Here is a 16,715-nt window from a genome sequence, read left to right as displayed (position 1 = left end):
TACTTAAATTATTAGGTTAAAGCTGTATTTGATACGTTATATCTAGTTTGTCAGTTAATTTTTATTAAATGCTATTTTTTATTTGTTAATTTATAAGTTTAAAATTACTTTTCAGTTAGTCAAACAAAACTTAAATATCAAATTTTACAAAAAAAAATGATTGGAATATCTTGAAACTGTTACTTTTTTATCAAATTTTTTGACTGGTGTAAATGAGTATGATGAATATCGTATATACTGATCAAAAAAGTAAAAAGGGTAACAAGAAAATAACAAATAAAAGAAGAGAATGTATTTTAACAGTGACAGTAAAAAAGAGAAAGGAAAAAAAAAACAAAATAGGAAAATAGAAAGACTGAGAGGGTATCGCTATCATAAGTTGGGTGGTGGCCGGCTAAAACTATCGGCGCCGGAGACGGGTGTAGAACTGGATCCACCGGAGAGAAGGTTAACGAGAGCAGCCATGGCTCTAACCTGCATCTCAAGAGCTGGGATATAATCAGTCGCTTCTTCTAATACAACCGGCAACGATTGTTTCCGGCAACCGGGAACTAAGCCTCCGAGAACACGCATTTTCCGTTGAACGGCCGGCAAGTTCTTTGTTTTCAACCTCAATATACTCACTCTCGGTTTCTTTAACCGGCTATTGCCGGTCGCCGTCGCAACCATTCCTCTCTGTCTTCTGTTACTCTTCATGAATTTAAGTTTGAGTTTATTTGTGAGAATCGCACGGCTCCATCGTGTACGGCCTTTTGCCGTGACGGCAAGGACTCGGTCAGCGGCCTCACGGACGGCGCGTCCGCGGCCGGGAGATTTAGTAGGAGAAGCGCCGGTACCGATACCGGAGGTCTGTCGGACTTGACGGAGAGCTTGAAGGAGTTTCGAGCTGTAAACTTGCTGTTGAACTTCCGATTTCCATGGCGTAATATGATTGTTACAGGAATTCAAGTTCTGACTGATCTGATCTCTACCATTAACAGTAGATTGCCTTTGGATTTTCTTTCTCTTTCTCCTTTTCGATGAATCACGTGCTCTGTCTGTGTTGTTCGTTACCGGATTCGGAATCAACGTTGACGACGCCATAAACAGAAAAACCGTTTTTCAATTGTTCTTAATTTGGATCAATTATAGCACAAACAGAATTTAACCTCCGCTGACCACAATCACTTCCTGTAGATTAGATTCAAACTAAATCATGTCAGAAAACAAGAATAAGCCATTCGAATCAACAACGAACATACAGATTCGCACCGGAAATAAATAAACAGATTCCATCAGATTTTTTTTTTTTTAAAGCTCAATCTAAGATCCTTCAAAGTTCATAATCAAAAAATCAAACATAAACTACGATTAAACTGATAAACACAATCAACAGTCAATGATTAAAATCGAGTTATCAAGAATTATTACCTTTAAGAAGTTGTCTGAGAGCAATTGGAGTATTGAAATGAATGGATTATGAATTTGCAGACGTATAATTGGAAGAAAGATACAGAGAGGGGAGGGGGTGGTAGGATTTAAAGGAAGAGGAAGGGGAGTAGGAATCACATGGAAGCACGCCTTGGCCAGTTCTTTAAAATCCCATATGTAAACTTTCAGTTCCACCCCTCCCACGTTCGTTGCTCTACGTTTTGGGGCCCTCATTTTTGTTTTTTATATTTTGGTAGTGGTAACATGGACCCCATTTCGCATTAGGTTGCCTAAACGACCATCGTCTTTATACAAATAATATTATATAAAATCGAATACAAGGTTTTTTCATGACATTGTTTGAAAATTATTAATAAATCAAGTATTATTTCGCATTAGGTTGCTAAACGACGATCATATTTGAAAATTGGAATTTGTCACAAACTTTTTATAGTTAATATGGTTAGTAAGATTTGAGACGTAGATTTAGAAGGTTTCAATTTATGTTATATTCTTTTGGGGTTATTTTTGTTCACCAATTTATAACAACAAATATGATTCTTAAAGTTGTAGGAATTAGACAGAGATTAAGCTACATGGTCATGCCATCAAGTTATAGTAGAAAACTTTACAGGCTAGGATGTGTAGTGTTTTAAAAAGCCTATTTAGTTTCATTACTGGAAGGTTGATTAAGTGGAAGGTTGTATGTATGGTTGGATACCTCCAAATCAATACTCGAATACAAAGGGTAACGAATCAAAATTGATAAGCAAATTACCTTTAGCGCAAATCTAATGGGGAGATGAATGATGAAGGAAAATATGTAAGTATGTAGGAGCAAACTTCTGACATCCCTTATTTTCCAAAACCAAAAAAAAAATTACGCTTTAAAAATCATAATATCTTTGTTTTTGGAAAATCCCAGTTTAAAAAAACTTTTTGCAGAAACTGTCTTGTTTTATTGAAATATCTTGACTAAAAGATGTTTCAAATCACAAAACCCTAAGGATGTCATAATCAATACACGAAATATGTTACACCGTAAAGACCTAACGGTCATGAACACTATTGTAAGTTGTCTCGTAATCACTCGGCATCCTAATCAAGTTCCAACAACTTTAACTCTATTACCTGTTATGCATATAGTTTGAGTGTGTCAGGTGTGAAAAAAACGTGGTGAGACACACAGGGTATCCAATCAAATATCAACATATATTACATATATCTCTGATTAAAATCAAATACCAACATCCTCAAAATGTTGGCTAAGTCTCTCTAATAACCTCAGAAAAAGGGAAAAGACTATTTTACCCATCCATGGCCTCCAAAGTCCACAACTAGACCAAAACCCTAAAGTCAACGAATGACAATAGTCAACTCGTCGATTTGAGCTCATAGACTCATCGAGTTCCTTCTGAACTCAATAAATCGCGAAAACTCGAGTCAACTCGCCGAGTTGCTGGCCAACTCGTAGAGTCCATGTTGTGTCTAGAAGATCGGGGAAAACCCTAACCACTCGTCGAGTTGCCCTCTAACTCCTCGAGTTCACTCTGAATCCAAAAACACGAAAACCCGACTCAACTCGTCGAGTTAGATGCCCACCTCGTCGAGTTTTTCAGCCATTACACATTAAGCTCATTCCAGTCGATTCCAATGCTCCAAAATTCAGATCCAACCTCCTAGGATGAAGTTATCACTTAAAGTTGCTAACTTTACGTGCATACAAGGCCTCACAAGGCTAAAACACCCAAGACTAAGCTCGAGAAGGGGTTCAGGGCATAGAGAAGAGCCAAGTCTTGATAAAGTTGATGACTTTATGACTATAGGAGCCTAGAGGAGTCCAGATCTAAAACCATGTCTTTGTGACAAGCTCAAACCCGAGAATGACTCAATATGTCCCAAAAATGGCCATAAACAGTCCCAATAGAAGATCTAAGTATAAAGAAGTCAAGTTATTAACTTTATACCTCAGTTCGATCACCAATACATAGGAGGTGATGGATCTACATCCTTCTTCTTGATCCAAGCTTCTCAATCTTCAAGTCTCCTTTCAAAACTCCTCAAAAGTCACCTTTTAAGCTCTCAAACACACTCAAGAGGATACCAAGCTTGATCTAGGGTTTTCTCTGGTTGAAATGACGATGAGGGAGGCTACAATGGGTTATAAGTTCTTAAAATAGGGTGCAAGACCCGAAAATTAGGGTTTTCACTAAACAGACTCAACTCGTAGAGTTGGCCCCTCTAGCTTGTCGAGTTTGCTTCAAAAATCCATGCGGGCTGATCTCTCCCACACGATGAGTTGGAGCAGCCAACTCATCGAGTAGGTCCTATAATATGCATGAAACCCTCGACTATCACACATGGGAAATCGGGGTGTTACAATTCTCCCCTACTGAGATAAGACTTCACCCTCGAAGTCATTCTTTGGAAACAACTCTGGGTACTGCTCATGCACCTCAGACCCCAGATCCTAAGTCCACTCTGAACCTCTGTGGTGCTGCCACTGCACCTTAATCAGGTGCACCTCCTTGTTTCTCAAGGTGTTTACTTTCTTAGCCAAAATCACGATCGACCTCTCAATATATTCCAGGCGATCATCAACCTGAATGTCCTATAAAGGAACCACTGCCATCTCGTCGGCTACACACTTCCTTAAATAGGATACGTGGAAGGTGTTATAAATATTGCTCAACTCCTCAGGCCGCTCTATTCGATATGCTACCTTGCCCACCCGGGCAATCACCCTGAAAGGAACAATGAATCGAGGGCCCAGCTTGCCCCGCTTCCTGAATCGGATCACCCTTGACCATGGGGATACATTCATGAGAACAAAGTCGCCAACCTGAAACTCTATCTTGGAACGTCTCTGATCTGCATAACTCTTCTGACGACTGTAGGCTGTCAGCAACCTTTTCTAAATTGCTGGATTTACTCTGTTGTCTTGAGCACTATCTTAGTGCTCCCCATCACTCTCTGCCCGACCTCCCTCAACAGATGGGAGTCTGGTACCTTCTTCCGTATAAAAAGCTCAAAGCAAGGCATTCCAATACGGGAATGATGGCTATTGTTGTATAAAAAATTAGCCAAGGGCAGGTTGGAATCGCAACTCCCGCCGAAGTCCATAACACATGTGTGTAACATGTCCTCGAGTTTCTGAATCGTCCATTCGCTCTGCCCTCAAACACTAAATGAAAACGTGCCGATCCACATGGGACAGAAGTCCTACATTAGGTATGACCTCTCGCTAGACTGTACCATCCCACTATCAATCCCAGGACGATTTAGCTTCGGCCTCGAACTGAATGACCATGCTCGAACGGAACTATCCCTTGATATCCGAAATATAACTCCAACTACCTTTCAATGTTGAACACCAGATCCAAATGCAGGATCGACTCTCGACCCAACAGTTAGACTGTCAATGCCAACCGAGCACATCCGACAATATGACTCCACAGTCGTTCAATCCAACTGAGTTATCTCAACCAATCACATTGTATACGTAATCACCAAGTTCGATTTAGCCGAAGCGAATATTGCAACCGATTTGCAGACTCACATCATCTCCAACCTCCATTGTCTATTGCTTATTGATCCCATGTGTGTCGTGGTCCTCCTCAATCCAATTGAACCGACCCACCCAGGTCTCAAACATCAGATTGAAATCATAACCACTCAGAATGTAACCCATCTGAAAATTCGGAATCTCAACCAGTCTATCCTCTACACAGATAGATCCAAACTCAAACACACGAGTTTGCTCCGACAACAAAGCTGGAACCACTATTATCTAAGCTGATACTCAACTCATGACCCATGTTACACGAATCTATGCATGCATTACACCTTGATCCATCCAATTTGCGACAAACCCTCCCTAACTCAGGACATAACGGTTCCCGATAATCGCTGAGACTCTGGTCCGGCCACCAGGTTCCCAAAGACTCAATTGGCAAGGCTACCTACGCCTAAGAACCACTCTGCATCACACTCTGACTAGTGAATGCTACGGCTCCCCGCAGTCTTACAACACTCTCTCACTGACTAATGAGTGCTACGACTCCCCGTAGTCTTACATCACTTTCTCACTGACTAATAAGTGTTACGGCTCCCCGCAGACTTACAACACTTCTCTCACTAACTAATGAGTGCTACAGCTCCCCGCAGTCTTACAACACTCTCCCACTGACTAATGAGTGCTACGGCTCCCCGCAGGCTTACAACACTCTCTCATTGACTAATGAGTGCGACGACTTCCCGCAGTCTTACAACACTGTCTCACTGACTAGTGAATGCTATGACTCCTCACAGTCTTACAACACTCTCTCACTCGTCGTAGGCTCACTGCACGGTTTTCCCCTGACAGTCTTAAGTGATTACTCCCACCTGGATCCATCCACTCTCTTATCACCCAACAATCTTATCATCAAGCCATCACCATACTGAGTTCACCAAACTCATGCTCCGCGACCCATCATAGATAGGTGCGTACACCTACCCAGATTAAGCTTCACTACTCTTGATGACATTTAACTGATGGTTTCATAACTAGAAATATAGTCGCTTGATGCTCCAATTTCCGTCTGACAAACCCAATTCTCATAATAATCCAACAATTTAGGGCATCACACTCAAATACCTCGATACACCGTCACATAATCTCATGATAGCTTGTCACGACCCCTGATCTTCCACTTACACAACTCAAAACCTTGAAGTACTCCAACTCATAATTTGAAGCATGGAGGAATCATCAATGATTGAGAACGCGTTGATGACAATCTAAAACCCCACCTTCTACTGATCAAAACTCATGCGAAACTACTCATACCGACTCTAAAGTTGATTGAAAAATCAACTGCTGCCCTTCCTGGAGTACAGATAACAATTCATACGTTAAACTATCAATAACTCAGCAATTGAAACATGACCTCAACGACCCAACTGCCTTGAAACTCGAACATTGGCAAGCCCGAAGGAACACTAACCACAATAAGACCCCTATACAACGGCTACCTGTCATGAAGACACTCAATCTCACCTGGGCACATACAACATGCATCATCTCGCTCTGTACCTTACCTTGACTACCACAAGACCCAAGCCTCATATACTCAGACCGCAGATCCCCATTACCCATTCTTTTGAACCACAACTCAAACAAATTGCTGATCCTCCACAGATTACCCGGTTCTCCCCCACTGAGGGTTCGTGATGGGTTTTATGTACTACAACATCCTATGGTGCACATACAACCCTAAATGCTTTGGATCTAAGTTTTCTCTAGTTATAAATGCAATAAAAATTTCCATAGCATGAAGCCTACAACTAGCATACAATTTGGCATATGAATCATAAAGGTAAATTAGAAGATTACCTCTTGTTGTAGCTTGTTGAATGTTGGACTTTAAGAACTTATCACCCCAAGTGTGATGTCTCAAATGGTTCACAACACACCATAAACAAATGGAGGACTTGAGAGAGAAGTTTGGACACACCAAAAATTGGCTATGCTTCTCCGAGAACACATTCACCTGATTTTTTGCCTTAGTGGGGTACATATATAATGTAGAATTCCAAGAGTTAAACCCTAATCCACTTCCTTGGACCTTAATACAATAATCCATATGATAAGCCCGTTGGACTAACTCTTCATGGCGTCTTACATGAAATTAGTCCATTACTAATCACTATGGATCATTAGCCCAAACTATATATGTATCATTGATTTACTATTTGAACTAAAAATATTATATCTGCCCTTCCTGAGAAAGAGAAAAATTGTTCATTAATCAACCCTCGTTAATTTAATTAGTCTCTTTTGCTCACTAAATTAATTCCAAATCAATTCTTGATCAATACTAGTCAAATAATATGATTCCTCAATTAATATATTATACTTATAATATATTAATAAATCATAAATAACCTCTTACTCAAATATCCATCCTATCAAATTGTCCTATTGATATACAACCCGAAATGGACCATGCTACTCTCGGGTCAAGTACATACCGATTATAGTTATGGTCTTAGACACCTAATCCAAAAGTCTACCACTTGGATAAGTCTAATAACTATTATTACAAGTACGACTCTAAAAATCCAACTAGCAATCGTAGCTTTTAAAAGCCGTTGTTGAACTTTGACATAGTCAATGACACGTTCATTAGATAATGGATCATATATTCCTCCATTCTAGATATCATATGGACATGAGACATGGATTATAATTACTCTCTTTGTCCATGTGTTGTTTGTCGATTTCCGATTTATGACAACTGACTAATTGAACAAATCAAATCAGTCCAGATTTGGCCAAGCGTTTAGGGTTGTCATCACTAAATCATCGAGGGGCCCACATATATCGCTTTTATCCCTCTAAGGGTAAAAGGAACAGATAAACTTGGACTCATTTTCTTGCTCTATTTACTCATCAAATCACACACAATAATATGTTTTGTAACACCAAGTTACTGGTGTGTTTACATATCATCAATGTGCAACCGACTTGTAGAGTGAAATTATATGTCACCGTTTCAAGAATATAAGATATTATCGTCTCACTAATGACTCATGATAAAATCTATGAAGTGATTCAGATGAATAGGTTTAATCTAATACCCAAATCTTTTAGGAGTACTCACGCACACTATACAAAACTTAGCTATGTCTAAACACTTTAGACAATCTACAGTCAGATTCATGTCAGTCTTGCCTCAATACCTACTTCCAAAGTATGATTGACTGTGGACAGTTTGAATAATCTTATTATTCGGGAAGTCAAAACATGCGAAGTAAAACACAAGAATAATCAAATCCAATATGGTCAAAAAACTTTTGAATATAAATAAAACACCTTTTATTTAATCACCATATTGATTATACATTATTCATTGTATAATGTTTCGATTAATCAACTTAATACTTGAATTAAAACAATAGTTATCCCTTGATCCAAGCATGCACACTATGTTTACCTATGGTCCTCAGTTTGTAAAATAGATCAATTGAAAACATTTCAATGATACTCATTTCATAATGCCAAATCCTTAGTGTAAGAACACCTAATTCTTGCCACTATCATGCAATGATCCTTTTGTAATGTCGAGGTACAAAAGTCACAGAGATTTTGCCAATGAAATTACAAATTATTCCTTTGGAGATTGATAACAAGACAATTCCAAGGAATCGAAGTCTCAAATTCAAAGTACATTCCGTTAAACATCCTACTTGCATAAATAGATTCTTAATATCCATCTCCCATTATGGAAACATTTCCATATATGCCATATTACAACTCATTATAAATAGAATCATGTCTATTCATAATAATGTCAATATGGTCCATTCATTACTATACGTCCAACTGTCCTTAAGCAACCAATCCTTAGAGAACCTTAGATTGTCCTTGACAATTGTTTAACGACTTTAGTTATATCCGGTTCCATTCCTTTTTCCCTCTTAATGTCCTAGGCATTTGGAAAATTAGAACATGTGAATATTATAGCATATGTAATCGATCCTGTATCTGAAGCATATAGGACATGATTCATAATGTCTTACATAAAGACATGATACTTTACCAGTCTTTTGCTATAATATTTCCATATATAAAATTTCCAATGTTGAAATATTTCAACATGGTATTCATATATATCCTTGAATAAGTTTGATTAATACTTCAATCTAAACTTTTACCTTCGAAATGAAGTATAAGTATTCTCTCCCTTACTACAGCGAAACAACTTTTCAAATTTGTAACCTTTGTTTCCTATAACCAATATTACTAACTTGCAACACTTCACATAATAATCATGCTCCCACTATCATGATAATTATATTCTTACGAGTATAACACTTATGCTCCCATTAGCTTTGACATGTACTCAGAAATCAGCTGGACTTCTAGAAATCAATACTTATTGAATTTCTTACAAAAGTTCAGATTTCTGATACGAGATGCTTCGATAATCCTTTATCTAAGCCCATACACCTTTAATAAGAAAGGTCATATGTGTGTCTAAACTATTTCAGAACTTACGAAAGTAAGTCCCGAATGTTCAAAATATTTTCCATTTCTCACAATTCGATCTATGAAGAGGGATGCCGTAATCATAATCGAATTTGAGAACACAATTAACACAACTACTATCTTCGTAAAATCTACTTGTAAAAGCGTTTCCTTACAATCATTTTCATGAATTGGAGAGAAACCTTATGACACTTAGATTTTGTGGTGTATGTGTTCGTGTCTATGTGAATCTGTCATTTCCAAACATTATCATAAGACAAGATCCATGACAAATTCAAACTCATATGGACTGAACTTGTTCAATCTTAATTTCTTGCCACTTGGCAACACAAGGGCTTACCATGTCTTCCAAGTTGTTCAGCAGATCACCCTTACTGAGCAATGAACTTTCACCGATCAAGGTGCTTTTCCTTATGCAAAAAATTAAGAACTCATAGAACTCACATGCATAATCAACTTTGATTGGAATTAGCACAAAAACAAGAATAAGTCAACACGATAGCTAACAAACCTCAAGTCGTATGCTAGCGATAAACAATAGGTTTTATTCTTGATTAGTTCTTGAAGCTTTTCAAGATCTTTGAGACTCCCACTGACCTCTTGACACCTAAGATTCTCTGTCAAGAACTATTCCTTGACAAACAAATATTTAAGAGTTAGTGCGGTTTCTTATCAAGAATGACACTTCATATAATTTCTCTCAGTTGGTCTTTGTCTTATCCAAGACATAACAACTACAAATCTCAAATGTGCATGAGTAAGAAAAATTTTCTACTCCACATTTTATGATGTATTATAAACCTACTTAAGATATGTCACTCAATGCACAATCTCGGAGAATAACTCTAAGACTCGATTTTGGAACGAATTATGACTCACCTTAATTGATTTAACCATTTCAACAATTCTCGATTCCTCTTCTTAGCCATACAAGTGCACTAAGGTATCCTTAGAGGATAAAATTGTGATATGGTTTTCATAATCATTAAGGTAATCATAAAACATGATACTAAAGTACTCTCGTTTCCTTTCTAATTGGAGAAACTTTTATCTTTCTACCTAATTGATTCTTCTTATTCGTTCTGCTATACATTGAAACTTTTTCAATGATTCATAATTATACTTAATCTTGTAAGCATAATCATATTCACTAAGCTTTTAGTAAATCATGATGAATAGTTTTATCGTTCATAGTGGTGGACCTAATCCAGTACACAACCAATTGCACCTGATCCCCTAGTCCTTCACTTGACTCACATATACATGTGAAAAGGAATTAGTCTTAATTTTCCAAAAATGAAGCTTCTCATTTATCATACAATACAAGTTGCATGAGTCCAAGTTTCTGTCCAATTGAAACTTAGGTGATGAGAATCTTTCCTTATTTGGTAAATTCTCGACACTACCACCAACGAAAGAATCAAATCCATTTTCAACATTGCTAACCACAAAAATATACAAACATCAATTTTCACAAATACCATTGCAAGGAGATATAAATATAAGACAAAATCAAAATTTTATTTATTTATAAAACATGGAAAACTTTTCCTTACAATGCAAGTACATATGAAAACTATGTTGCTACATATTTCTAAGCAATCTATCATAACTCTTAAGTAGCAACTCACAATTCTGATCAACGAATCATGCGATCAAAATCCATCTCTTCGCGATCAGACTCAACCTGCTCTTTCTTTAAGCTTCCTTTATTTTCTTTGATCCTACAAAACATCAAAATGTAATTACATTACATCATGTATTAAGAATCTACAAATAGGAACTTAATAGATTTAGATTGTGGACTTACCTGAAGTAGAGTCATACACTCTAACTTTACCATCCTTATGATCCTTCAGGTAGATACGGCAGCTTCGCAACCAATGCCCATTCTCTTGGCAGTAGAAACAAACAAATTCTTTTGGAATGGTACACGAGACAATCTCAGACTTAGCCTTTTTCTTTACCATTAGGTCAAATGGTTTAACCATGGCCGATCCCTTTCAATTAGGAAGAGAAGACTTTTCTGGACTTCCAATGTTTCCATTATCAATATCCATGAAAGGTTGGGAGGTAGATCTTCCAATCAAATTTGCTTGACCAGTTCGCCAAATCATTTCTGATTTAGCATCAATTAGCAAATATGTAAGATCAATAAGGGTCATGTCGCAGTCTGTCATATGGTAGTCTTTAATAAACTGACTATACGACTCAGGAAGTGACTAAAGAACCAAGTCAACAGCTAACTTCCTCGACACAATGACTCCTAACATTCCCAGCTTGTCAATGTATGACTTCATCTCCAAGAAATGTGCATATACAGACCTTCCATCTTGGTGTTTGCTTGCCAATAGGGTTTGAGTGACCTTGAACTTTTCAATTTTTCGAACATGTGGGTTAGGGAGAACTATTGGAGGAGGTGGAGGAAGTGAAGTATGATTTCTGGGAACATCATCTTCATGAGGAAAGCCTTTTCCATAAGATTCGGGAAGACCATAGTTATTAGAACTAGACATCTACTAGAGAGAAATTCAAGTTTAGTTGATTTAAGTCCTCAATATAACACCTAAATGAAATATTAAGGCTAGGACCCAACACAATAATTCACAATTCGGTAGAGGGATGTCGTAATCCAATTATAAACTATTTGTCGGTAGGTAAATGACGATTTACAAATTTCACCATGAAAACGTAAATTTTAAATGAATTAGGTTTTAAATGAAACTCCTAGATCTTTTGATATTCATTGAGCTTTTCAATGGCATGTTTAATTTCGATTATGCCCTTCAAGTTTGTGACTGGGATACCGAGGATCACAAACAAGGTGTGAATAACCATGCAAATATACTTGGTACTCTCGATGTCATTTATCACCTAATCAATGTGTCGGTTAGCCACACATGTTCCATTGATCTATGACAAACATCAAGCTACCCTTTGCCACCCTTGTTAGTCCAATTTAATGTGACGGTTAACCGCACAAGCTCCATTAACGACTTGGCAAGGTGCAAAGTGCAATTTCATGGAATAACATCATTTTCACATTTTTCCTAAATTAACTAAGATTGATAATTTATAAAACATTTAGTTACTTTATAATTATCATTATACTTTTAATTAGAATTAATGTCATATCCTACCCGTTCGGCTAACGACCCTCCACCAGTCAAGGAAGTGGTGGATGAGAGTGGACAACCATTAAACCACCATTTTATAGGCAGTATCCTTATACCCACCTTATAGACCGACTTCATGAATGAGGCCTACTAACGGTAAGACTGACCTGTCTTATATATATATATATATATATATATATATATATATATATATATATATATATATATATATATATAATTATTAAACTTATAATTTTATATAGTATAAGGGTGTATTTTACACTTTTAAAATACTATGCAGTTTAATCTATTAATAAATTATACTCTTAATTTAATTAACTTTAAACCATATGATTATGGATTTATTAATTCTCTTTTAATTAAACACTTTAATTAATTTAATAAAGTCCATAAGGTGTAATTGAACTATTCAAAGCATCAAGGTTATAAAAATTCAAAATTAAAAACAATTTAATTAATTTTGAAGTTATGAACCCAAGAGTTGCACCTTTTGAAAACTTTTCAATGTTCCATAAATGAGACTTTTCATTTTTCAAAACTTGAGGGTAAGATTTGTAACTCTTGAAAAACCTTTGAGTTCCAAACTTGATGACAAGATTTGTAACTCCATAAAAAAACATTTGAGTTTCAAAACTTGATGACAAGTTTTCTAACTCCTACAAACATTTTGATCAAATTTTAAAACCAATAAAATAATCATAATTTTATCTTTTACAAATTTGACATAATGCAACTCTTATACTAATAACGTTTATCTAACAGTAGTAAATCCATAGCTACCAGTGTAGGTACTAAGTCCATAGCTACCAACATTCGTCTTTCGTCTCATTGATATGTGCATAATTAGTTAATTATTTAGTATATATTTTTATTCATTTTTAACTAATTATGTGAATAATATGGACAAAAGGTACTTAATATTGTTTAAATTTTGTTTTCAGTCCAAAAGATATGCTTGGGAGTAAAAGGGAGCAAGGGAAAGCAACTGAAGACCAAAGAGTGAAGATTGAGGAACAAAAGTATGCCTACTCGGCGAGTACACGCGTCTACTCGGCGAGTCCAGCTGAATATTCCAGAAGATAACCACGTTTCCTGATCTAAGACGGATAATAACGAGTCTACTCGGCGAGTTGGGTCTGTTACTCGCCGAGTACCCCCTGTTTTGAGATATCTATAAAAATCGAACCTTTATCCGAGGAGAAGACACCTTTTGGCGATTTTTGAAGATCCTTCTGCGATTAAGAGCACCAGAAGACGCTGAGGAATCCTAATCTTCAACCTTTTGAAGAATTGAAGCAACTAGGTTAATCATTCCACTTAAGCTTAGGATTTGATGATGTTTAATCTAGTTGAATTTGTTTCTATGTTTGTTTTTACTGCAACTATGAACTAATTTCATTTTTGTTTCTATTTGGGGAATACCAAGGAACTCCTATGGTTTAATTCTTAATTTTGATTAATTGTTTATTGGTGATTTATTAAATTAAGTTTGTTAAAGACCCTTTTGCATTAATCACTACTATTTGCTGTTAATTGGAAGACAATTAGGCTGCATGAACATCTCTTAGTTGTTAACCTCATATGTCTATGTGAATACTAAACCATATGCTTAGAAGTAATGATTATGAAACTAAGATTAATAAGAAAATAGGAAGATTAATGTGTGAGCTTGTTTGAGAAACCATCAAACAAGAGGTTAATTGAATTAATAACTTAATTGACCATTACAAATCTTATTTAATCCAAATCATTAATCTAGGGAATTAATTAGTTTAAACACTTGATCACCGCTTAAATTAGTTAATTGTCTAAGGGTTAGGAGTAATGAACATGAACCTAACCATTATAATTGGTAACCAATAGCAATTAATCTATCATAAATACAAATAACCATAGGAGTGAATTGGTTGAACCTAAATAGAAACATCTTTATCAAACTTGGTGAATAGCTGTTGCTTAGTTAATTTAGTGTGCCTAAGTTTCTAGTCTTGCAAAACTAGAAGAAAACCTCTTTTACTTTTATTAGTTGTTTAGTTAAAATTAGTTATTAGTTTAATTTTCCGTTCCCTGAGTTCGACACCTTACTTACTAATCTATACCACTAAAAGACAGGTTCACTGCCTTTGTGTGCTAAATTTATTAATTAAAAGTAGGGATAAAACAAATGCATTTTACACACATCAAGTTTTTGGCGCCGTTGCCGGGGAACGGTTCTAAATAATTAATCTAATTCCTAATTTTTTCGATCCTTTGTGTGAGTTTACTTGCATAAAGTTACTTTATTACAGATTAGTAGTCAGTAATTAGGTTTTAATATCTGTTTAAGTTTTAATAGTAAGTTTCTAATTTTTTCAAAAATACACTGGTACTCGCCGAGTGCAGTCGCACCTACTCGGCGAGTAGCAGCGTAATCAGCAGTTAAATTTTCGAATTTTTTTAGTACAATTTTTTTTTGTTCTTTTTATGCTTTTATTCTGTTTATTTCAGGACTTTCATGACCAGAGGATCAAACACCCCGCTGGTACCTCCGTTTGAAGATCCCGAAACCGCATTAAAAAGAAACAAGGGAAAGGACGTGGAGAGTTCTAGTACACCAAAGAAATCACCCTTGTCCAATTTGAAGACTGTTTTTGGGAAAAAGAAGAGCAGCAAATCAGGAGCATCCAGCGCTTCCTTAGTAATCGACGAACCGGCTAAGGAGGATATTGAGTACGAGACCAAAGAAGAAGAAGACCCGACATACGAGCACGAAACCGAATCCGAGGAAGAGTTAGCTGTCACAATGGCTAACATTGATGAAATCCCCATGGGAGAATGGAAGAAGAGGATGCGAGACGACACTGGCCCGGGACTTGTGCAACCCGCAATTCCTGCGACTGCTACCTTCGAGCTAAAGGGTCATATCCTAGCTTTACTTAAGGAAATACCCTTTTATGGAAAAGACCATGAAGATGCCTACAAACACTTGGATGAAGTCAATGATGTAGCTGATTACTTTAATGTTCCAAATGTGCCCTGCGAGACTCAGCTACTTCGTATGCTTCCGGTGACATTCAAAGGTGCTGCAAAAGACTGGCTCAAATCACTTCCCCCCGGATCAGTCACCACTTGGGCCAAGATGAAAGAAGAATTCATTGATCACTTCTGCCCACCTTCCAAGATAGCCAAGTTGAAGAAGGCCATTGCTAACTTTGAACAACAAGCTGGAGAGTCTCTATATGAAGCTTGGGAAAGATACAAAAGCTTATTAAGAAACTACCCACACCATGACCTCAACAGCCAGCAAGAAGTATCCATCTTCTATGATGGAGTCAATGTCACAACCAGGCAGTTACTAGACTCGCAAGGACCGCTCACAAAGAAGCCACCCCCGGTGATCAAAGAATTGATTGAAGAATTCTCTAAACACTCTAGAGAATACCACAACCCTAGGCATGATGTCACTAGGGGAGCTGCCTATGCAGCTACTGAAGACTTATCTGCGGTCATGGCTATGTTAAAAACTATGGATAGGAGGATGGATAAAATGGATCAAACAATCCATGCTATTCGGGTGGCTTGTGAAAACTGCAATGGGCCTCACCTCACTAGAGATTGTGATTTAGATGAAAATAGCAACAAGAAGGCGCAAGTGTGTTACTCAAGTGGAGACCGATATGATGAAGACTGGCGTAGACAAAAGAAAGATTGGCTCCCTTATGAAGAGTACAAGAAAGCCAAGGAGGAAAGGTTTAGGCAAAAAGGGAGAGGGTTATACCAAAAGGAGGAGCCGGTGCAAGAAAAGAAGCCAAGCTTGGAAGAAATGCTCACAAAATTTGTAGCTGCTTCAGAAAAAAGACACAGTGACCATGATGCTGCAATTCAAGAAACAAGGACCATGCTAAGGAACCAGCAAGCATCTATTCACAATATAGAGACACAGCTTGGGCAACTTGCTCAACAAATCAACCAAAGATCACCGGGCGAACTCCCTAGCAAAACTGAAAACAACCCACGAGGCGGGCAAATAAACATTGTCACAACAAGAAGTGGGAAGATAATCACCCCCTGGCACCTATCCAGACTGAGTCATCCAAGAAATCACAGAAGGAGGAGGCATAAAAGCAAGCAGAAAACCAAGAATTACACTCTGA

At 37.1% G+C, this 16,715-nt stretch overlaps 1 protein-coding gene and 1 non-coding gene across 2 annotated transcripts; both read right to left on the bottom strand.

The window, feature by feature from the left end:
• Positions 1 to 250: 250 nt before the first annotated feature.
• Positions 251 to 1,568, bottom strand: LOC111888474 (transcription factor bHLH148). The gene is made up of 2 exons (XM_023884647.3): positions 1,411 to 1,568; positions 251 to 1,170 (listed from the first exon to the last, which is right to left on the bottom strand). Exon 2 carries the CDS (start codon positions 1,081 to 1,083, stop codon positions 373 to 375), a length of 711 nt encoding a protein of 236 aa, XP_023740415.1. The 5' UTR covers positions 1,084 to 1,170; positions 1,411 to 1,568; the 3' UTR covers positions 251 to 372.
• A 14,180-nt stretch (positions 1,569 to 15,748) lies between these two features.
• LOC111888479 (small nucleolar RNA R71) lies at positions 15,749 to 15,855 on the bottom strand. Its single transcript, XR_002849230.2, has one exon. It is a non-coding gene; the product is annotated as a small nucleolar RNA R71 (small nucleolar RNA).
• Between the last annotated feature and the right edge of the window lie 860 nt (positions 15,856 to 16,715).

This window comes from Lactuca sativa, chromosome 6 (assembly GCF_002870075.4).
Source record: "Lactuca sativa cultivar Salinas chromosome 6, Lsat_Salinas_v11, whole genome shotgun sequence".
Lineage (NCBI taxonomy): Eukaryota > Viridiplantae > Streptophyta > Magnoliopsida > Asterales > Asteraceae > Lactuca > Lactuca sativa.
This window is presented reverse-complemented; position numbering and strand designations above follow the sequence as displayed.